At 49.4% G+C, this 22,468-nt stretch overlaps 1 protein-coding gene across 3 annotated transcripts; it reads right to left on the bottom strand.

Annotated features, from left to right (window-relative positions):
• Positions 1 to 2,088: 2,088 nt before the first annotated feature.
• Positions 2,089 to 3,958, bottom strand: LOC100191526 (putative oxidoreductase, aldo/keto reductase family protein). 3 transcript variants are annotated; one of them, XM_008663097.4, is made up of 3 exons: positions 3,299 to 3,958; positions 2,733 to 3,162; positions 2,089 to 2,567 (listed from the first exon to the last, which is right to left on the bottom strand). In XM_008663097.4, the coding sequence occupies exons 1-3, from the start codon at positions 3,631 to 3,633 to the stop codon at positions 2,337 to 2,339; spliced, it is 996 nt and encodes a 331-aa protein (XP_008661319.1). In that variant the 5' UTR covers positions 3,634 to 3,958; the 3' UTR covers positions 2,089 to 2,336. The 3 variants fall into 3 exon arrangements, with proteins under 3 accessions (XP_008661319.1, XP_008661318.1, NP_001130429.1); XM_008663096.4 differs by having other exon boundaries at positions 2,089 to 3,162; NM_001136957.1 differs by having other exon boundaries at positions 2,091 to 3,684.
• Positions 3,959 to 22,468: the final 18,510 nt, after the last annotated feature.

Genomic DNA, 22,468 nt, shown 5'->3' with positions numbered 1-22,468 from the left:
GTTACTTTGCATTGGTTGGTAGTAGGGGTTACAAATGGGCGAGAGAGGTAGGAGCTCCCAAGTCTTAGGTGTGCATTTGTGTACATTTGTTCTGGTGTGTGGTTGCTCGATTGGTCATCCTTTGAGCGTGGGCCTCTCCCATCCTTTTATAGGCTAAGGTGGGAGTGACCCCTGTTACAAGAGATCGTGGTCAGGCAAAATAGACTATGTTGTGCGGCATTGTGTGCTCTACCATCCATCGAAATCTTGTTGGTCAGGTGACATGGTGTATGAAGTCTTCCTCTATTTATCACGGCATTGTTGCCATGCGTGAGCCATCCTGGAGTTGGTAGTTACGTTCCATCGTGTCTCATAGCAGGCGGGTTGGTGGTCTCTTTTGGCTTCCTAGTGTAGGAATTGATGAGTCATTGTTATTCTCCACGCCATGATGAATGACGTTCGTGTCCTGACATACCTGCTCATGTGCTGTTATTCAGGTTCTCATTGTGTTAAAGGCTTAGACTATGGCTTGCACGTCCCACATTTGTAGTGGTAGAAATATATCGACCTAGAAATCCCATGCTTGAGTGATCGAGCGAAGTCCTCGATCCCTTACCCTCGGGGGGTTGGGCGAGGCGGAACTCTGAGGCAAAGACGCTCAGCCCCCGGACCCTTAGTGGTCGGGGGTCATGGGTCAAACAAGGCAGAAATTCGAGGTGGAGACGTCTGATACCCCAACCCCTTTGTAGCGGGGATAGGGGGTCGAGCGAGATAGAACTTCTTGTGTCCCTAACCTTATGTGGTCATGGGTCGGATGAGGTGGAACCTATTATGCAAAGGTTAGGCGAACCCAGGCGGTCAGAGGTTCGTTGCTCCTCGCTAAACTCGTGCCACGTCGTATCCGTGACATTCGTCCCCGTCACTAATAAACTAAAAACTAATGACTACTAGCTAGTTAATCGTAAACCCAAAAAACTACTTACTAGGCTACTAGCTACTAACTACATAATACCTAATTACAAATTGCTAGGTCACTATATTAATTATCGACTAAACTAACCAATGGTAAATCACTAACTGATTCAAATGCATCATAAAAAGCTTTACTTGTCCAACTATAGCACTGGCAAAATTAGGGAGCGTGGTGGTAGGGATATGCCCTATTTTATGAGAATGGGCGAGATAGTAAGGCCAATATGCGGGGAGGCGGGCTGGCGCAGCATGAACGGTGGGTGCACTACCATAGACGGAAGGTTGGCAAGGCGAGCAAGACAAGAATGCCACGGAAAGGCTATCTCAAGCAGAAGCTGCATGCAAATGAGCATTTTGAACGACCACAGTATGAATGTGAGCATGCAAAGGAGAGCGCGCTTTCAGTAGAGCGTGCATGCAGATACGCAAATAGACCTACGGAGTAGAAAGAAATCATGGATTTAGGGTACGAGGAGGGTGAGCACATATTTTTCGTGTTTTCATCCGTGCTCTGGTAGAAGGCTCTATAATTGCTTGCGAACACGCAAAATGCACGTGCGCGTGTGTGTTGGGGTGTCTGTTAAGATAGACTAACTTCCGACCTACGACAAGGCGGCCTCTGACAGCGAGGTCGCTTCACGGTCGCAGGGAAGCGAAGCCTGTACGAGCTGTGAGGCATGTAAGGAGCTATGAGCGAACCGGAAGGCTGCTCCATTGTAGCATGGGGCAGCATGCGGCGTGGACCGGGCATGCGGTGAGATGGTGAGGCGGCTCCCATGTCACCTGGCAGCGCTGACTAGGCAAGCTGAGATGTGGCAAGGATGTGGCATATGTGGAGATTTGAGGAAGATCTTTGTACTATATTAAAGCATCAGTTTTTTCTGATTACATTTTCACGGTTCTATCATCGTTACTTTTACAAAAAAGGCTCTTTGTTTTTTAAATCAACCTCAGTCCACTGATTCGATCGAATCCACATTTTAACATTTAATTGGTAAAAAACTAAAAAAAATATGTACAAATACATATTTAAAACATAGTTATTGGCTCTAAACTTATATTCACACCTAACTAACCAACAAAACACACATATATTTATGTTTTATACTCTATACTCAAATATACACGGAAACGTAGTTGTTCGTAAAACCCCACTTTATTTAGATCAGAAAATTCATACAAAGTTTACGGAACCATGTACTATAGCTCGACCGTTCCAAAGAAGTCCTCAATATTATACGATCACAATCTTTACTGAACTGAACGGGGATGGAAAACATCGTGGAATACACCCCCGAAACACCGAGGGCGAACGTTGCCTTATTATTCGTATGTTCCTATACGGAGCAACACCGACAGGCGGGGGCCATTTTCCAGTCCAGTTCCTATTCCTCCACAATATTCAGTTCCGCTGGATCAACGGACGTGAACTCACCCTCCTGCGAGAACAAGCCGCTGGCCTCGACAACCTTCCTCTGCGGGATGTGGCTGATCTTGAGCCGGTCGTCATCGGTCAGCTCCCAGTCGAATATCTCGAGGTTCTGCTTCAGCCTCTCCCTGTTGTAGCTCTTGACGATGCACGTCACTCCCTGCTCATGTATCCATCGCAGCGCCACCTGGTAATACGGGAAGACAAAGGCAAAACTGAATAGAATGGTGTGGCAGACCAGACAGTAGACGACGAACGCGTGATCAACCAAACCTTCACCGGCCGGGGCAAACGTCCACGACACTGCTACCGCACGCCAGAAGACGCAGCCGGCAGCTAGCGTAACGCTCACCTGTGCCACGGTCTTCCCCCTCGCCCTGGCTATCTCCGCGAGCACCTCCGAGTCGAGCACGGCGTTGCCCCGCCCGTCCCAGTTCTGCCCTCCCAGCGGCGAGTAGGCGGCGACGTGGACGCCCCGGTCGGCGCAGTACGCCCGCAGCGTCCGCTGCTGCCACGCCGGGTTCAGCTCCACCTGGTTCACCGCGGGCGGGACCGCGGCGATGGCCAGGACCTTGTCCAGGTGCCTGGTGGTGAAGTTGCTGACGCCGATCGCCCTGGCGAGGCCCAGCCGCTGGCACTCCTCCATGGCGCGCCACACGCCCGCCACGTCCAGCGGCACCGCGTCCTCCTTCCTGTTCGGGAACTTGGGCGGCCCGCCGGCCGGCCTGAGGCACACCGGCCAGTGGATCAGGTACAGGTCCACGTACTCCATCTGCAGGTTCCTGCTCGATCCCACACGGCACGCACGTCGTCGGCACGCAAGACAAGAATCGCCTTTTTTTGTTAGAGAGAAAAAAAATCATTTACTACTACAGCTGGTTTCTGAGTGGTAGCAGTACTACAGAGTACAGTACTCACTCGAGAGTTTCCCGCAGGGACGGCAGCACGAGGTCCGCGTGGGTCTGCGAACACCACAGCTTGGACGTGACGAAGAGCTCCTCCCGGGACCTCAGGAGGCCGCGCCGCAGCGCCTCGGCCACGGCGTCGCCGAGCGGCTTCTCGGTGCCGTACAGGAAGGCCGTGTCGAAGTGGCGGAACCCCACCTCGATGGCCGCCAGCACGGCGTCCCTGACGGCCTCGTGCACCACGGGGAACGACGCCGTGCCCATGCCCACCATCGGCATCGGCTTTCCGTTGCCCGACCGCAGGGTCACCTCCGGCACCGCCGCCGCCGTCGTCCCCGTGGATGCCATGCTGATGCGGTCAAGTATGGCGCGCTGCAGTTGGAGGTGCGTCTAGTCTAGGTGTGCGGTGCGGAACAGGGAGGGACAGGGGTGCGCGAGCCAGAGCCTTGAGCCCGTGCTGGTATGTGGACAGGCGACGTGTGAGCTCTCGGTACTTCATCGCGTTGGCATTCAGCAGATGGGACCCGACGGGGACTTTTACCATCGGAGTAGTGTTTTGACGTCACCAGTTACGCTTCCACAGGTGATAACAGTGTGCGTTTAATTTGGAGCTCTTGCCGTGGCTTGCTTTGTCTGCGCAAAAGAAAACCAGCGTTTGGTGAAAGGGAGAACATTTTGGATCTTCCCGAGGTTTCCAGGGCTTGACAACCCCTCCACGAGGATGAAATCGGCCACACAATTGCCGGACGACCGCAAGACAAAGCTTGGGCCTAGACGGCTTCGTATGCCCTTTTTTTTCTTCTTCTTCTTCAAGTAACGATGCTCGTAGATCATAATGCCAACTACAGCAACGCCGTGCATAAAGACATGTATAACACCGTTTTGTAACGTAGATGTACTGTCTTCAAAAAGAAGTTTAAAATAGGAAACAAAATAATTGAGTGAGATAGGGAGTCTGTTTTGATAGTTTAAAGCAGGATACGTCGACGACAACATATATTTTCTACGATATTCAGTGTGTCGATCTAACAATAGTAACACTAGAATAAAAATGAACTTCATGCCAAAAGAGAGGAGCAGAAAACACATAAGATTTGAGGCCGATCTATATCTCATCTATGCTTTTTGTTACTAACATGGTCATAAAAATGTTGTCATTTTACCTAGCATGGCTTTTGAATACAATTTATTTCAAGTGGCACGACATACTGATAAATTCTTCTACACTCAGAACATTGCTAGAGGATATTCCTTAAGAAGGAAACCATGACTCTTGTGTTGAAGTTGGACACAACTTGGTGAGTCAGGACTACTCGTTACCCCTTTTGGACAAGGGTTTTCCTCCACAATGGATAAACTATGTGATCATGGTGTTAAGGACACCAACACCCAAGATGTTGTTCAATGGCATCTCTCTTGACCGGATCCAACATGATCGTAGCATCAGATAATGCGATCCCTTATCGCTCTCACTTTTCATCCAAGCGATCGGGCCATGTAATGTATACTCTCGTGTGTAAATAAAAAAGGCTCCTCATCAAGCTTGGAGGTACAACAACATGGTTCCATGCCACCTTATACACAACAACATGGTTCCATGCCTCCTTATACACTAACGATATAATGATGTTCATCAAAACAATGAAGGAGGATGTGGACATCTTAAAACTTACGCCTTCTTCATCTATTCAGTGAGGCCACATGGCTCGAAATAAAGTTGGAAAAAAGCATCATACCCATCGTTAACATAGTGGGTGTTGGGAAGAAGGCATCTAGTTGAAGGTCCAAATTATAATATTTCATATTATAGGCTAGGGTTTAATGGACTGGCCTTATCTTGCAACGCGATTAACTTGTTTGCAATATTTTTTTTTCTTCTTGCATTCTGGCTTCCAGATGAATACAATGCAGCTACACTTACGATAGCTGAAGATGTATTGTAATTTGTTTGCATAAATTGCTCAGCTCATGAGCAACTATTGCAGAAATTGTTTTGCATGTTTTTGCTGTCCAAATCCAAATAGACCCCATATATGATATTCAAAGAAACTAGTAGACTCCAATTGGAGTTTAGATTATCCAAATTCACTCCCACATATTTGGCTTATAATATCATGGTCCTGCCTATTGCTCCCTATAATGCTCTCTTGTCATTTTTATCTATGTAGTAAACCATATAGTAGATATATAAATGATACATGAAAAGATAGTCGATCTGATCGAGGAGGCTTTTGAATGATCATCGACACTTACATCTTTTTTCTCTTTTCCCATAGTTTTGTCTTATTGTAGGTAACATGTGGCGTGTAAATGTAGCCCTCAAGTGCTGCATTCAATAATTTATCTCAATTAGTGAATTTATCTTTTATAGTTAGAGTTGGCGGTATGTTGTGCCTTGACTCAAGGATGCATAATAGATCCTTGGTTCATTACTTTAGGATAAATATTTGTAGGTTGTTTGGATTCTCTTGCCTAGCTAATACACCGAGAACTAATGTTCAACAACGTTTGCTGTTATATATCACTGTGTTCATGTCCCTAAACAATCGTTTATTCACCTTACCACAAGGCAATATCGTTAAATCAGACAATGTTCATATAAAGTTTTGTTAGACTGTTGCAGTAATAGTATTTGCTTCACGCTCTGCTATTTGACAAAGAACATAGTGTAGTACCTGGATTCAATTTTACTATACCATTTGTTATATGTAACAGTTTAAGATAGAATAAATCTACTTGTACATATCTTCAATTTTGTCGCTATTCATACTCAAGTTCTCCGATGTGTTTTTGCTCTATGTAGGGTGAAGCATGGTAGGAAAAGACCCTCAATGTAGGTTATGTTAGTCATAAAAAGTTGGAAGAGATAATCATATTAGCAAGGAAAGATCATATTAACACGATATTATCATATTTGAGTACATGAATAATTATCTCTTATATCTTATTATAAAATCTGAAACAGTTGTTCATTAGATGGTTAGCTTGCATTTTATGCTACAATTACCTCAAATAACTTCTTGTTGCATGTTACACAATTTACGACATTTCTTGACACGTTTCACGGTAATCTCATGCGGAGAGAAATACATTTAGGCAACATTTGTTGTTACGAAACATATTGATGATTTACGCTAAAATGTGTACTCATTTACGCTGTTTTGGTTTAGGTTTTACACTTAAATCCGCCTGAGCCAGAACCCGCGCAACGTCGTACACGCACGATTTTCACGCCGTAATTCAGGCACCATTCGCCGTAACTAAACAGATCGACAATTTACGCTAAAATTTGTACCCATTTACGCTGAAATCCGCCCGAGCCAGGACCCAAATGATTGGACGCACACGATTTTCATGCCGTGATTTCTGGTCCCATCATTGTTATGAAACAACTCTACTTTTTACACTAAAACTCGTACTACTCATTTACGCTATTTTGGTTCACGTTTTACGCTGAAATCCGTAGAGCCAAAATATATACATATATATATATATATATATATATGTGTGTGTGTGTGTAAACAATGACCTTTGGAGTTGTAATTAATCGAATGTCATTGAATTCTCGAATGACAATCTTATTTCACACACTTGTTGAAACTTTGTTTCATACCTTCTTCCCTCTAAAATCTTCAGAAGAAGGATTTTTAATTTCATGGTGTTGCCTCATTGTTGTTCATTTCAGGATTTTGATAGGTACCCATAATTTGGCGTCCACCTAAGGTGAACTCATGAACGACCATGGTCATGCCCCTTGAAGGGAAAGGATTGTTAGCATAACAAATTATGCTAACAATTCTGAAGAGCAAGGATGCAGTGAAGATAATAGATCAAAGTTGACAATCGTAGGTAGGAAAAGTGAAAATTTCTAGAGCTATTAGTTTAGCTAGATGATGTTGATGCGAAGACTAAGGAGCTAGAAGCCATCTAGAGTCACATGGAGATCCAAAAGCAAAAGCTGCTTCCTTTTTATGATGGTCAGTCTAACCCAAAGTAGCTCCTCACGAACTACGAAACAACTATTGCATCCTTCGATAGAAACACAATGGTGATGATCAAGTCATTCATCATGGCTGCAAGAGGCATAGCTCAAACTTGGTACTTGTCCCTTCGTTCGAGTTGATAAGTACATGGGAATAATTTAAGAACCATATGATTACAAGTTTCCAAGGCTTCCAAGCAAAACCTATTATGGCACAGGCATTGTTCCAATGCGCCAAAGAGGCATATGAATCCATTCAAAGCTATCTGTGAATGTATGTCCAAATCAGAACACATGCACTTGGAGTGCTAGATGAAAAATAGTCAAAGAGGTAGCAATCAAGGGGCTCAAAATGGGCCTTGCTCTCAATTCTTCGCCAGAAAGCCTCTGCATACCTTGGAGAAACTATTTAGAAAGATGGATGAATATGTTAGGACAGATAATAACTTTTGGCAGTGTTGGCAAGAGCAACAAAAGTACACCGAGATCATAGTAGTCTTCAGAATGGACACAAGGCATGTCTAAAGTATTCAAAACACAAAGTTTGATAGGGAAAAGCAATTCCCACCATCTCAAGCACCAAGCCAATCTTTGAATAGAACCCAACAAAGGCAACAAAGTACATTTTGGGTGGTTCAACATCAAAAGGTGAAAGGAGAGGCCACACCTTTAGAGGTAAATACTCCAACAACCAATCAAGGAAGTTTTATTGTGTATTCTACGGAGAAGATAAAGGGCACACAACACATTATTGTAGCATCACAATCTAGAAGTAGAAAGGTTTGGTAGATGTGAAGAAAGGGGACCAACCGAAGGATGCGTGCCATACATCTCTTACTTCCCAACTAACTATGTTGCACCATATATTCAATATCAGGGGCACATCTCACACCGTTCAGTCTCAAGCCCAACTATGCAACAATAGCCACACCAATGGGAAGCCTACAATACTCAATTGTTAGGGCCACTGTCGGTGTTTTGGGTCCGACCACACACCTGGGGTTGCCCCTCAAGGTGTTTTAGGAGTAGGACGGTGTCGCCGACTGCCAAATGGTTCGTGCCTGATGCACGAGGAACAATGGACAGTGTTTACAGGTTCGGGCCGCTTCGAGATGCGTAACACCCTACGTCCTGGTGAGTATGCTTTGTGTAATGGGTTACAAGGGAGCTCTCGTAAAGAATTGAGGTGGGTGGCTGAGTAGTAGGATCGATCGTTCTGAAGGGGTGCCCCCTAGGCCTTATATATTCGGCCGTGAGGCAATACATGTGGATATGCACCTAAGAGATAGTGAACCGTTTTTGTCTATCCTCCTATGATTCTGCCGACTTATCCTCGCCTGGTTACGTCGTTCAGGGCTCCAGCGCGGGAAAGTCGGATCTTCTATTGTGGTCACTTGCTCAATGCTGTGGGGTCGTCCGGGTTTGCGCCAACCCGGCCTTATGTCAATCTGCTTCTCTGATCGTTCCTCCCCAGGCCTATGAAGGAGTGACCTTACGATTTATTGGGCCCTTGGGCCTTTCGTGAGGTCTCTTATCCTTCTAGTGGACCCGGGGGATATCCGTCACCCACAAGCCCCCGATCTTCGGGCTGATTTTGAGATAATCAGCCGAAAGATCCTAGGTCCAGCTTGCAGTCTTTGTTTATGACGAGAAATGCTTTCCAAGCAGTTTGGCAAAAACGATTTTTTACTGTCTCCTCCTGCTTTGATCATTTGTGGACTGGAGCCTTGTTTCATGCTTGTGCCTTAGAAGTCGGCATTTCATATTGTAGGACCCTGAACTTCATTGGGTGCACCGGAGGTGCACCCAATGGGTGTAGCCCCCGAGCTTCGAGTGGATTTTGGAAAATAATCCACTCGAAGGTCTTCATCAGAAATCTTGCCTTCAGTTTTGTCTTATGCCTTGGAATCTGGCGTTGCTTTCTCTCGAAATGGTGATTTATTGGGTGCACCGGAGGTGCACCCAATGGGTGTAGCCCCCGAGCTTCGAGTGGATTTTTGAAGATAATCCACTCGAAGGTCTTCATTTCGTGTCTTTTTGCTGAGAGTAACCCTTTCTTTTTCCGAATGCCTTAGAGGTCAGCATTATGTCATCAATATTATGCTTTAGAGGTCAGCATTATGTCATCAATATTATGCTTCAGAGGTCAGCATGTATTTTGTCTTTTGCAGCCGAGTTCGTGATCCGCCCATATCTTGCTAGGTAGTGCAATTTATTTGCTCTGCGACTGATTGGACATTTGATGGACGTTCCCTGGCTAGTCTTCACGTCGCTTCTGTCGGTCAGATTTTGTACTTCACCGGCTATATTTGGCTTTCCTTCGATCCTTACTGATATCTCATTTTTGTCTTGAGGTATTCATTGCATGCCCTGCACGGATGTGACAGTTTTGAAAAATATACTGATAATTCCTGGGCGTCCCCCCAATGGGTGTGGGCAAGGGACGGCTTGGTACGCTGAGTGTTTTAGCCGGCTGCTTCTGAGTAGTAATGTGATGTGACGGCGGGCGTAATCATATCATCTGTGTTGTTGACTGGAGTCCCAATGGGTGTTGCGTTGCGTGAAACGGCGTCAGCCGCCTGACGTGTCTTCAGACGGGTTGAAGTGTGTATTGAATGCTTCGCGACTGTTCAGTGACCGTGGTTGGAGGCGAGCGGTTGCCTTCTTCTTCTATAAATAGTGCCTTTGCCTCTCTGGTTTTTTCTCATCTCTCGCTGTTCTCCTCTGCTTGCTTTCTTCCTCTCCTTGCATTTCCACCATGGGCAAGAACAACAAACGCAAGCGTGAGCCGACTCCTCCATCAGAGGACTTTGGCGACTCGGAATACTCAGAGGAGGAGTTCTCCTCTGAGTCCGAGGGGTCTCCGGCTCCCGTCTCTCCCCCAGCGTCGTCCGATGACTCGGACGACTCTCAGGGGATTGCCGCGGAGGTCTGGACTTACATCCGGGCCGTCGAGCGCTCTGGGCTCGAAGGCTCGGATGAGTCGGAGTACTCCTCGGACGAGGAGGACTCGCCCGAGGAGGACAGCGAAGGTGACGACGACGACGACGACGATGGAGGCGACAGCAGCGACGATGGTGACGACGGCAGCAGGGGCGGCAACGGCGGCGGCAGGAGCGGCAACGGTGGCAGCAGGGGCGGCGACAGCGGCAGCAGCAGGGGCGGCAACAGCGGCGGCAGGAGGGGCAGCGACGGCGGCGGCAGCAGCAGCAAAGGCAGCAACAGGGCCAGTGGCTAGGTGCCACTGGTCTTTAGATGTTAGTATAGTATAGTTAAATAATGTAGTAGTATTTTGTAGTGTAGAGTAGTATAGTATAGTGTAGAAGTAGTAGTAGTAGTAGCAGTAGGGAAGTATCAACTCATAATGAGTTGATTTGTAAGTACTGTTACTTCCCTTAAATGAAGAATGACTTCGCCTCCTCCTGTGTCTATTGTTTCGTTTCGTAGCAAGTTGATCTCTTTTTTGTGAAGTTGATTTCTTCAGAATAGAAACTAAGTAACTCGGGCATCACATGGCCGCTTTGGAGGTGATGGCCGAGCTATTGTTGTCGATATTTTACGCATTTGAAATAGAGTCCGAGTGATGACGAAACTATGTCAGCGTCGGAATGATTGATGACCACGTCGGCGCTCTTAGAGCTGACAGCCGAGTGTCTTGTGACATCGCCAGCGTTTTTTAGAGATAGCCGCCGAGCGACGGATGACAACGTCGGCGCTTTAGAGATAGCCGCCGAGCGACTGGGGACATCGTCGGCGCTTTAGAGGTAAATGCCGAGCGACTGAGGACATCGTCGGCACTTTAGAGATAAATGCCGAGCGACTGGTGACAACATCGGTGTTTTAGAAATAACAGCCGAGTTCGAACGGGTCGTGCCGGCCATTTTGAGGGTAACAGCCGAGCGATGATGTGGCACACCGGGGTTTTAGAAGTAACCGCCGAGTGACGACGTGGCACGCTGGTGTTTTGGGAGCAACTGTCGGGTGCTGACTGGGCGCTTTTGGAAACGGTATCTGACTCAGGAATATCCCATAAGTATTGCGCTTTCAGCCGCCTCTACTTTCCGTGCCCTAGTTCTTGCTTTCCTGCCCTCAGATTCTCTCTGCAATTCGTCTCCCACTTTTTTCGCCGGTAGAATTGAGATGGCGCCCAAGCGGAAAGCCTCGAGTTCATCCGCCGTGGTGATTCCCCCAATCGGCCCCAACAGCCAATTGCCTTTCGCAGGTAACCATATGTCCATTGTCTCCGAGCCTGACCTTCTCCACCTTGTGTCCATCGGGGTCCTTCCCCCAAGGGAGCTTTGTTCTTGGCGGATTTGCCACGGGGTCACTGTTCCGACAGAGGATACCCACGAGTCCGTGATTTATGTTCCTTTTCTTCTCCGCGGTCTCGGTCTCCCCATTTCTCCCTTTTTCCGCGGCCTCCTTGATTTCTACCGTCTTAACTTGACTTACCTGAATCCCAATTCCATTCTGCAAATTTCCATTTACATTCATTTATGCAAAGCTTTTCTTGGCGTGCTGCCACATTTTGGTTTGTGGAAATACTTGTATCACTGTCGCCCTGGGATGGCCGGGGGGCAGCATCAGCAGGTTGGGGGTGCTAGTTTAGAGATGCGCCGTGGGAGGAAGACTGAATATCTTGAAATCCTTCTCAAAGACAGTATCAAGGGATGGTGCTTGGAGTGGTTTATTGTTGAGAATCATGGAAATTCTCTCCCCCCTAGGTCGGGAAGACAGCCGGATGTTCGCACTCCAAGTTGGACCGAATCCCCCACTGATCAGGAGGTGACTGAGGCAGGGGCTCTGCTAGCTGAAGTTGGACTGCTGAAGGAGAGGGGTCTGACTGCAGAGGCTGTGGTTGTTGATTTTGTTTTCAAGAACATTCAGCCGTTGAAGGACAGGGCTTACCCGACTTATCTGTACCGAGGCCTAGCTGACTCAACTCGGGTTACCAACAAAAGAATTCCCTCTGTAGACTTGGTGAACCGACTTGAGATGATCCTTAGAGGCAAGGTATCAAATGTTGGCGCCCCAGTGGCATACTCGGCCTGGAACCTGCCTCCTTCCAAAGCTTTCACTCATTTTGTTTCGAATCCACCTATTGCTGATGGCAGTTTGGGCCTTAGAGTGCGACCCTCTGCTGAAGAAGTTAACGCCTTGGTTGCCTCGCTCGGGGAAATTCCTGATGATGAGCGGCAAGTCCATTTTGAGGTACCTTTGGATCCTAGTGACGCAGAAATAAGTGCTATGCTTGATTTGTTGGCTGAGGACTCTTCTGATGCTGCTCCTGCTGGGACGTTGGTGGTGGCACCTCCCCCAGAAACTGATACAACCTTGGATATTCAGAAGCCTGTCAGTGCTCGCACGAGACGCCCTTCCCGAGCCAATCAACTTGATCCTCCTGCTGACGAGCAGAAAAAGAAAAAGAGACGTCTCCGGCGAGTATCTAGTTTGGATCGGGATGTTGGTCCTTCGGTTCCTGCTACTGAAGAAGTGCCTATTCCTGAATTTACTGATGCTGACCCTAATGGGGGTGCTCCACCTGCTGCTGACCCCAATGGGGGTGCTCCACCTATTGCTGACCCCAATGGGTGTGCTCCATCTGCTGCTGACCCCAATGGGTGTGTTGTCTGTGTTGCTGATGAAAACGACGGGGAGGAAGAAGATGAGGTCCCTTTGACTCGGAAGAACAGTCGGCGGTATGTCGCCAGCGGGGAAAGTAGTGGAGTTCCTTCTCCTGCTCTGTCTGCCCTCATTGGTCTACAAGAGTTGTCCCTGGCAAACTTTGATCAGACTTTTGAAGATATGGTTCCAGAAGACCTGCTATCAGAGCCAGCGGATGATGGTGTGATGGAGGTTTGTGCTGACGTGCTCGACGCCGGGTTGGGATCATCCCGGGCGGCGTCCCGCGCCTCATCGACCTTAGAGCGCGGTCTCGAGGGTCAGGAAACTGACTTGGATCGTCTTGCTCCCATGGAAGTAATTGAGGGACCCTCAGCCTTAGAGGCGGCTACTTCGGAGAACTTGGTCCTCAAGGATGGTGTTGACACTTGCCCAGCCCTCGAGGATGTTGTCGGGGATGACTCGGCTCGGGTGGGAAACGCAAGCCACTGCCCAGCCCCCGAGGGTACTGCCGGAGATGATCCGGCTCAAGTGGGTAGCGCAAACTATAGCCCAGCCCCTGAGGGTGTCCGAGCGGGGTCTCCCTCTTGTACTTCCATGGATGTTCACGCAGGATCTTCTCCTCGCTCCGGTTGCATGGTGGTAGCCCAAGCTTTGGGCCAGGGAGTCGCTTTAGAGGCTAGCGCTCCCGCTGACCAAGTTTTGGGCTCTGTTGATGGTACCGAGTTGGTCCCTGTTGGTTCACTGCAAGCTGCTTCAGGTGGCGACCTTACGCCAGGTCGTCAATTGGTTTCTCACGATTTGGCAGTCCCTTCGTTCTTCTCCAATCTCCAGGTACTGTGGTATATTCTGACCTGACTTTTACACCATACGAACTGCTGCCAACACGCTCATATGTTCTCCATATCAGGCATTGGTGGACGGAATGGCTAGTCAGTTGAGGTTGCAAGGTGCTTCTGTTCCAGAAGGAGCTTCATCTCTGGCACGTTGGAATCTAGTGTTGCTCCAACATCGTGTCTCTGACTTGGAGGCGACGAATGCTGGTTAATACTCTTTTGCTTCTCTTTGTCTACCTTATTGAACTGCTTTACATTTTGACTCTTTTTGCTTGATTGTCTCTTGCTAGATATGGCTCGGCAGATTTCCATTCTTGAAGAAAAACATTCTCAAGGTCAGGTTGAATTGGTCCAGCGGTGTTCTGATTTTGAGGAAAAGTATTCTCAAAGCCAGACTGAACTGGCCCAGGTTTCTGCTGCTCTAAATGACGCTAAAACGCTGAACTCTGCTCTTCGCGCTCAGCTTGATTCTGAAAAGGTGACTTATGAAACTTTGTGTAACACCCTGAATTTGGGGGTATAAAATTTCTTTGCTCATATTCACAAATTCAGGTGTTACTTCCTTTTCTCATCCTTCCTAATTCTTGTCTCTCTCATTTCTATAGGAGCTAAGTGCTTATTTTACTTGTAGTTATAGTTTATTATGTTAAACCCTAAGGGAGTATGAATTGTTGCATCATGTTGAACCCTAGATTTCACTTTTGTTTGGTGCATAATTCTCAAAAGGTCTAATTTGAATTTGTGGCTCATTTGAATTTGAATCAAATAGAGAAAATAAAAAGAAAAGAGAAAACAAATACCAAAATAAAAGAAAAAGGAAAAGAAGCCCGCTTTCCCCGCCCCTTTCGGCCTTTCGGCCCAGTCGGCCCACCTCGCGCGCGCGCCTCTCTCCCCTCCTCTCTCTGCGCAGCGGGCCCGACCTGTCGGCGCGGTCGCCTCCCGCGTACCCGCCCCCTTCTCTCTCTGCTCGCCCGGCCCCACCTGTCGGCGCTGCCGCTTCCCCGCGCGCGCCCGCTCCCTCGCTCTCTCTCTGCCCGTGGGCCCAACCCGTCAGCCCCGCTTCTCTCGCGCCCGCACCCGCTTTCTTCTCTCTCTCTGCGTCGCGGGCCCGGGCTGTCAGCCCCGTCGTCCCCGCGTAACCGCCGCCGAGCTGCTCGCGCCCGCCTTCCCCGCGCCCACGTCGCGCGTGGAGCTCGGAACTGACCCGCCCCTGGCCACTTGAGCCCCGAGCCCCACTCGCCCTCACCCTCTCCCACATTTGCGCTCCAGTAGACCCTCTTTCCCCCTCGCTGCGCGCACGCAGAGCGCCGCCACCATAACCCCGCCGTCCCGAGCTCGGTTCCTCGTCGCCGTTGGAGCTCCGCCGCGCCCCTAGCCCCGATGAGCTCCGCCCCGACGTCCGCAACCCGGAACGCACCCCAATTCCCTCTTCCCCTCCCTATTTCTCTCTGCCCGCGCTCACCCGTCGTCCGCCGTGCAGCCGCCACCGTCGACCCGGGTCCCCGTCGCGTCTCTGTCGCCGCCGAGGAGTCCCCGGAGCCCGCCTTGAGGTAAGGGACCTCTCCCGCCCCTATCGCCCTTTGTTTTGCTCTCTGTTGCGTTTGATTGCTCGCCGGAGTAGAGTAACCCCGCCGTCGAGCCGCCCCGCCGTGAACCGCCCCCCTCCGGTGCCTCTGCCCTGACCCAGACCCCACCAATGGAGTCCCCGTGCCCTCCCTAGCCTCCCCGACCACTCGGATTGCCCCAGAGCCCCGCCAATCGCCCGCGCCCCTCGTCTCCGGCGAGCCATCCGCCGCGGGGACGAGCGCCACCGCCCAGCTAGCCGTAGGGAAGACCCAGGCCGCCCATCCGATCTCCGCCGTTCAGCCCAGATCGGGCGGCCCTGATTCAACTCGCCCGGACCTAATCCTGGCCGTCCGCCAGAGATCCAGCGACCCAGGCCCACTGCCCCCTCACCCCGTCCCTCTGCCCGTTAGGCCCCACTTGCCAGTCGCCCGCGCGCCCGCGCTGTCCGCCCGGTCCCGCCTGCCAGTCGCCCGCGCCCGCGCTGCCCGCCCGGTCCCGCCTGCCAGTCGCCCGCGCCCGCGCTGTCCGCCCGGCCCCGCCTGTCAGCCGCTCCCGCCGCCGCGCGCCCGCGCGCCCGCCCGCAGGATCTAATCCTGGCCGTAGATCTGAGATCCAACGGCTGTAGGCGCCCGATACCCCTTCGCCCGCGCATTTTCTTAAAGAACCCCCCTGTTTTCTGGAATTTGCGCCCGCCGTCCCTGGTTTCTCGCAGTTAGGTCCTCGGACCTTTTATTTAATTCAAAATAAGTCCTTAGGGTATAATTTTAACCCCTAAACTTGTAAAATTCATAACTTTGCCATATGAACTCCAAATTAGGTGCTTCAAATTGCAAAATGTTCATAATATTATTATCTATCTGTTTATGCAATGTTTCCCTGCTGTTCCCATGTCCCAATTAATGGTTAATCATTAGGATAAAGTTAAGGTTATGGGAACCCTATTTGAGATAAATAAAAGATAGTAGACTTTAATAAAAGTTGGAGCACTTAAGCTTATGGACTCAAACACTTAAGTTTAGGAACTTAAAACCAGGTGATGATTTAATTCCACCACTGACTTAAACTTGATTAGTGGATAATGAATCACTTTGTATAGTCCTCTACTCCAGACCTAGGGAACACCAGAGTGCCTATCCCTTTTCAAGTATGAACTTGTGACCTCTCTCTGCTGCATATGTTTGGTATATTGTTTTTGTTGTTATTTTCCCAAGTGCATAGTGTGAATGATTGCTTTACGTAGACAACGAGCAGTCTGTGTTTCCCTAGGCAGTTGCAGAGGGAGTCCCTGAGCAGCAGTTTGGTGAAGGCAAGTGTCCTCTGTCCCACTATGTCCTATTCATTTATAACTTACTACCCCGCATTACTCACTTGAAACCTAAGGATTGACTAGCTTTACACTTTACTTTGTCCTTGATGACCTATTGGGTTGTTATGGTTAGCACTTTGCTATTGCTTTAACATAATCAATGAACATGATGTGACTATTTATGATACTGTTATCCTGATGATGATGTTGATCTTGTGATACTCTAGGGGGCTCAGGCTGTTTTCCTGAGTACCTCTCCGTAAGGACTGGTTCGTTGAGAGACCACCCGGGATAACAGTGCAACCATGAGGGTGAAATGGGATGCCCTTAGCCGATTAATTAGATGAACTAGAGGTGTAGTTGCTTAGCCGTCGTGCCGTCAATGGGGTCCAGGCACAGTGCTTGCTCTGCCGAGGCTGAGTGCCGAGGTTCTTTCGTTTTGCTCTTTGTTAGTCACTCTCCTGCGGGGAGGGGTACTGTGTTTATCAAACTGGAGAAACCTAACGGGCAGCTACGATCTCTAGGGAATCTTTGTAAAAGCTACGTAGTGATGCCCTGCCGGACCACCTAGGTAGTGGTCAATGGGGATTAGCTCTCCCCGGGTAGAAAGGGAATCATGACTCATGGGTAAAGTGTGCAACCTCTGCAGAGGGTAGTGAAACTGGTATATCAGCCGTGCTCACGGTTAAGAGCAGCCTTGGGATCCTCTTTGATTAGAGATACAGATGGTCCGAGATACAATGATTATGATATGGTTTTGGTTCGACTATGATGATGATGTTCCTCGACGAGGAAATGGTTTACGGGTTGGTTAATGCTAAAATCTGGCTTCTACTAATGATAAGTACCTGACCAACTAAAAGCAACTGCTTGAGCCTAACTCCACATAAAGCTAGTCCACCTCAGCCAAACGGGACATTTGCTGAGTACGTTGATGTGTACTCATCCTTGCTTTACCACAAAACACCAGGTTGCCCACATTGTAACCACTGCTCAGGAGAAGGCGAAGCCGTGGAAGGAGACTTCCAGGAGTTTCAAGACTACGATGAATTCTAGGAGTGGGTTGGCGGCAACCCCCAGTCAGCTGCCTGTGGAGGCTTTATCTTTACTGCGTTTCGTTTAGCACTTTGATTTACCTGTTAAGACAATGACTATGTGGATGTCTATGACTCTATGATGTAATAAGTACTCTTTTATGTTATTATTCGAGCATTGTGTGATGATGTTCATTTATGTAATCGATGTGTACGTGAGTTCTGATCCTGGCACGTACATAGTTCGCATTCGGTTTGCCTTCTAAAACCGGGTGTGACATAAGTGGTATCAAAGCCCATGCTGACTGTAGGACCGCTGACCTAGAGTAGCACTGGTCGTACTAAGGACTATTGACCCTCCCCCTCACCTTGACATCTGATGTTACTTCAAAAAAAAGTCGGTCACCTCGACCAACCCTATATTTTACTATCTATCTATACAATACCTTGTTAAAATTTTTATCTTATTCTGTCCTTGGTTTATTCACTTGTCATATTAGTTCTGCTCTTACTCTTATGCTTACGGTGTCTTTTGTAGATGGCTCGTCTTAGACACACTGCACGTAAGTCGGTGATTCCTTTCCTGCCGTCTCGACTTGCGGAGCGTCCTCTGCACCGCACAGTGTCCGGACAGTCGAGTCACCTGGAGAGGCTGCACCACCGCCTGCGTGAGGAGCAGGAACGCCGGCGCCAGCACGGAGAGCAGCAGGGCTCTTCCTCCTCACCCCAGCAGGAGGTGGAGACCGTGAGGCCCCGTTCCTCTGTGGCCCAACTGGAGGCGCCCCTTGTTCCACCGCGGGACGTCCCGGCTGTTGGAGGAGCTACTGGTGGAGATCCTGGAGGAGACCCCGACGACGACGACTCAGACCACAGCACGGAGTCCTCTGAGCCGCAGGAGGCGGAAGGATGGGTCGCCCGACCCATCACCCGTGACGCCGCTCGCGGTTGTCACTTCCACGACGCACTCGACACCTTGCTGCGCCAGGCGTTCGACCGGCACACCTGGTCGATCGAGTATCGTTGTGTAGTCTACCAGCACAGTCGCGGGAGGTACCCGGACCGCTGGGAGGCTACCTGCCTAGTTCGCCGTCCGGAGGATGACCTCCGGGGTGCGGAGGCCGTTTCGGAGCACTATTCCATCTCCGAGAGGGACACTGCAGAGGCGGCTATGCAGGATGCAGCACGACGTGCACTCTCCCAGTACTGTTCCTTGTTCGGTGGGGTGGCCGATGGTCTTAACCTTCGGTACTACCCCCGCCGTCCTACTGGCAGCACCGAGAGTGTGGTTGTCTCACCTGTTGGTGAGGCTAACCCTAGGTTGAGCAGCACAGTCAACCTAGTCGCAGTGCTTAACACTAAGCTGGACCACTCTCTGGACGAGCTAAGCAGGGCTCGAACGGAGATTGCGGAGTTGCGTGCTGAGTTGGCAGAGCGCCATCACCAGGAGGGTGGTTCTCCCGCTCCTGTCGGGACTCAGCACCCATACCGCTCACCGCCACGTGGTCACCACACTTATGGTTCCCCTGTCTGTAAGACCAGGATAGATCTAGATCCTTAGATCGTTAGCGTCGGAGTTTGTAATAATTCTTAAGTCAGATGTCTCAGTCTTAGGTAGTCAGTTTAGTTTGCTTATCAGTTGCTTCCATTTAGTTTAGTTTGCTTATCAGTTGTTTGCATGCTTGTTATGATGAACTTGTGCTGGATTCGAATCTTTGTAATGACTGTTGCCAACCTGCGGGTTTCCCCTGCAGTTCGGCTTAGCTAGTAATATTAATGAAGTCAGTTGTTTAGTTGGGAAGCCATTTACTCTTACTTTCCTTATTTATCTGAGAAGCTGTGTTGAATCATGAATGAGGATCAGTGAAGCTCTTTGTTCACTCAGTGTCATGAAGAATTCTGTATTCTCTTTTCTTATGCTGAAGGGTTGTAAGATCAATGCTGATGTATGAATGTCTTCCACAGATGTCTGACAACAGGCGCCGATGCAACAGGCGTGCTTAGCTGGAGCAGCATGACCAGCAGGAGGAAAATCAGAGGCAGCCTCCCCCACCACCCCCGATGTCAGTGGAGCAGATGTTCTTGATGCAGACCCAGGCGGTGCAAGCCATCGGGCAGACTCTGGCAGCCATGCAGCAGGCTCAACAACAACCCCAACCCCAATTGCAAGTGCAGATGCCCCAGATGCCACGAGATAAGCGTGGTGAGTTCATGAGAGGGCACCCTCCTACCTTCGCCCATTCTGCTGACCCCATGGATGCAGAAGACTGGTTGCGCGCAGTGGAGAGGGAGCTGCGCACCGCCCAATGCGACGACAGGGAGAAGGTTCTGTATGGTCCCCGCCAGCTGAGGGGAGCAGCCCAGTCCTGGTGGGAGTCCTACCTCGCCACCCATGCTGACCCCGAAGCCATCACCTGGGAGGAATTCAGCGAGAGTTTCCATCGGTACCATGTGCCGGAGGGACTGATGATCGTGAAGAAGGAGGAGTTTCTGGCTCTGAAGCAGGGACCCCTGTCTGTTAGTGAGTACAGAGACAAGTTTCTGCAGCTGTCTCGTTATGCACCCGAGGATGTCAACACTGATGCCAAGAGGCAGTACAGGTTCATGAGAGGTTTGGTGGATCCCCTGCATTACCAGCTGATGAATCACACCTTCCCCACCTTCCAGCATCTGATCGATAGGGCAGTTATGACTGAGAAGAAGCGTAAGGATATGGAAGATCGGAAGCGCAAGATGAATGGACCCCAGTCCGGAGGCATCAGCCGTCCGCGTTTCTCAGGCAGTTCATCTCAGCAAGGCAGACCTGGTCACCCACAGGGATATGAGAATCAGAATCAGCGTCCGCATCAGCAGCAGTTTCAGAGACAGTACCCGCAGCAGCAGCAGCAGTATCGTCAGCACAGCCAGCAGGGAGGTAATCAGTATCAGAAGCAGAACAACCAGGCACCTCGCCTTCCTGCCCCAGCAGCGAATCAGAGCAACCAAGCAGCCCCAGCACAAGGAGGAGGCAGAGGATGTTTCCACTGTGGAGATCAAGGCCACTGGGCGATGCAGTGCCCAAAGAAGACGGCTCAGCAGCAAACCAACCCCAATGCCCCAGCAAGGCAAGGTGTACTGCAGCCGGCAGCAGGCAATCGTAGCCAAGCGTACAACCGTGGAAAGGTGAACCACTTGGAAGCCGAAGCGATCCAGGATGCACCAGACGTGGCAGTAGGTATGTTCTCAGTCGAATCTCATCCCGCGAAAGTGCTATTTGATACTGGTGCAACTCATTCATTTGTCACTGCAACATGGGTAGAATTGCATAGCATCTCAGTAGAGGCAATGATGCCACCCATGAGGATTAATTCGGTTGGTGGCAAGGTGCAAACAGATAAAATATGTTCAAACATAATGGTGGAAATAAGGGGGATAGGATTCCCCAGTGACTTAATAGTAATAGACACCCCTGGGATAGACATTATTTTAGGGATGAATTGGTTAATGAAGTATGAGGCGAATGTTAGTTGTGACAAGAGGACCGTAACATTGAAGTCCCCGTCAGGAGAAGAGGTAGTGGCCGAGCTAAGGATGCCTAAGTCAGAAGAGGGAGTCTGTCACCAGATTTCAGTTGATAGTAAGGAGCCCAACCCGCTCGAGGCTATCAAGGTTGTGTCGGACTTTCCGGATGTGTTTCCCGAGGAGCTAACAGGCATGCCACCCGAGAGAAAAGTCGAATTTGCCATAGAGCTTATCCCTGGTACCGCCCCCATTTCCAAAAGAGCCTACCGAGTGTCTGGACCAGAATTGGTGGAACTCAAGAAGCAGATAGATGAGATGTTAGAGAAGGGTTACATCAGGCCAAGCACCTCGCCTTGGGCCGCTCCAGTGTTGTTTGTAGAGAAGAAAGATGGTACCAAAAGGATGTGCATAGACTACAGAGCCTTGAATGAAGTCACTGTCAAGAACAAGTACCCCCTGCCAAGGATAGAAGATTTGTTCGACCAGCTCAGAGGTGCCAGCGTATTCTCGAAGATAGATCTAAGATCTGGTTATCATCAACTCAGAATCCGACCCTCTGATATACCGAAGACGGCATTCATCACCAAGTACGGGTTATATGAGTTCACGGTTATGTCCTTTGGTTTGACAAATGCGCCAGCCTTCTTTATGTACCTGATGAACAGTGTGTTCATGGATTATCTGGACAAGTTTGTGGTAGTGTTCATCGATGACATTCTCATATACTCTCAAAGTGAGGAAGATCATGTAGAGCATTTGAAGATGGTATTGCAAAGACTTCGAGAGCATCAGTTGTATGCCAAGCTGGGCAAATGCGAGTTCTGGATTCATGAAGTCTTATTTCTGGGTCACATCATAAATCAAGATGGGTTAGCAGTGGATCCAAAGAAAGTAGCAGATATCCTGAACTGGAAAGCACCGAAGGATGTTCGTGGGATCAAGAGCTTCATTGGGATGGCCGGATATTATAGGCGTTTCATCGAAGGCTTCTCAAAGATTGCTAGACCAATGACAGCGTTACTAGCAAAGAAAGTTGAGTTTAAGTGGACCCAAAAGTGTCAGGAAGCATTTGAAGAACTGAAGAATAGATTGACTACAGCTCCTGTGTTAGTCCTGCCTGATGTTCACAAGTCATTCTCAGTGTATTGCGACGCTTCGTACACCGGATTGGGATGTGTGCTAATGCAAGAAGGGAGAGTTGTAGCGTACTCATCTCGACAGCTGAAGATCCATGAGAAGAATTATCCCACACATGACCTGGAATTGGCAGCAGTGGTTCATGCTTTAAAGACCTGGAGACATTACCTGTATGGGCAGAAGTGCGACATCTACACAGATC

Source organism: Zea mays, chromosome 10 (genome assembly GCF_902167145.1).
Source record: "Zea mays cultivar B73 chromosome 10, Zm-B73-REFERENCE-NAM-5.0, whole genome shotgun sequence".
NCBI lineage: Eukaryota > Viridiplantae > Streptophyta > Magnoliopsida > Poales > Poaceae > Zea > Zea mays.
The sequence above is the reverse complement of the archived record's forward strand: the minus strand, read 5'-3'. Positions and strand labels throughout refer to the sequence as shown.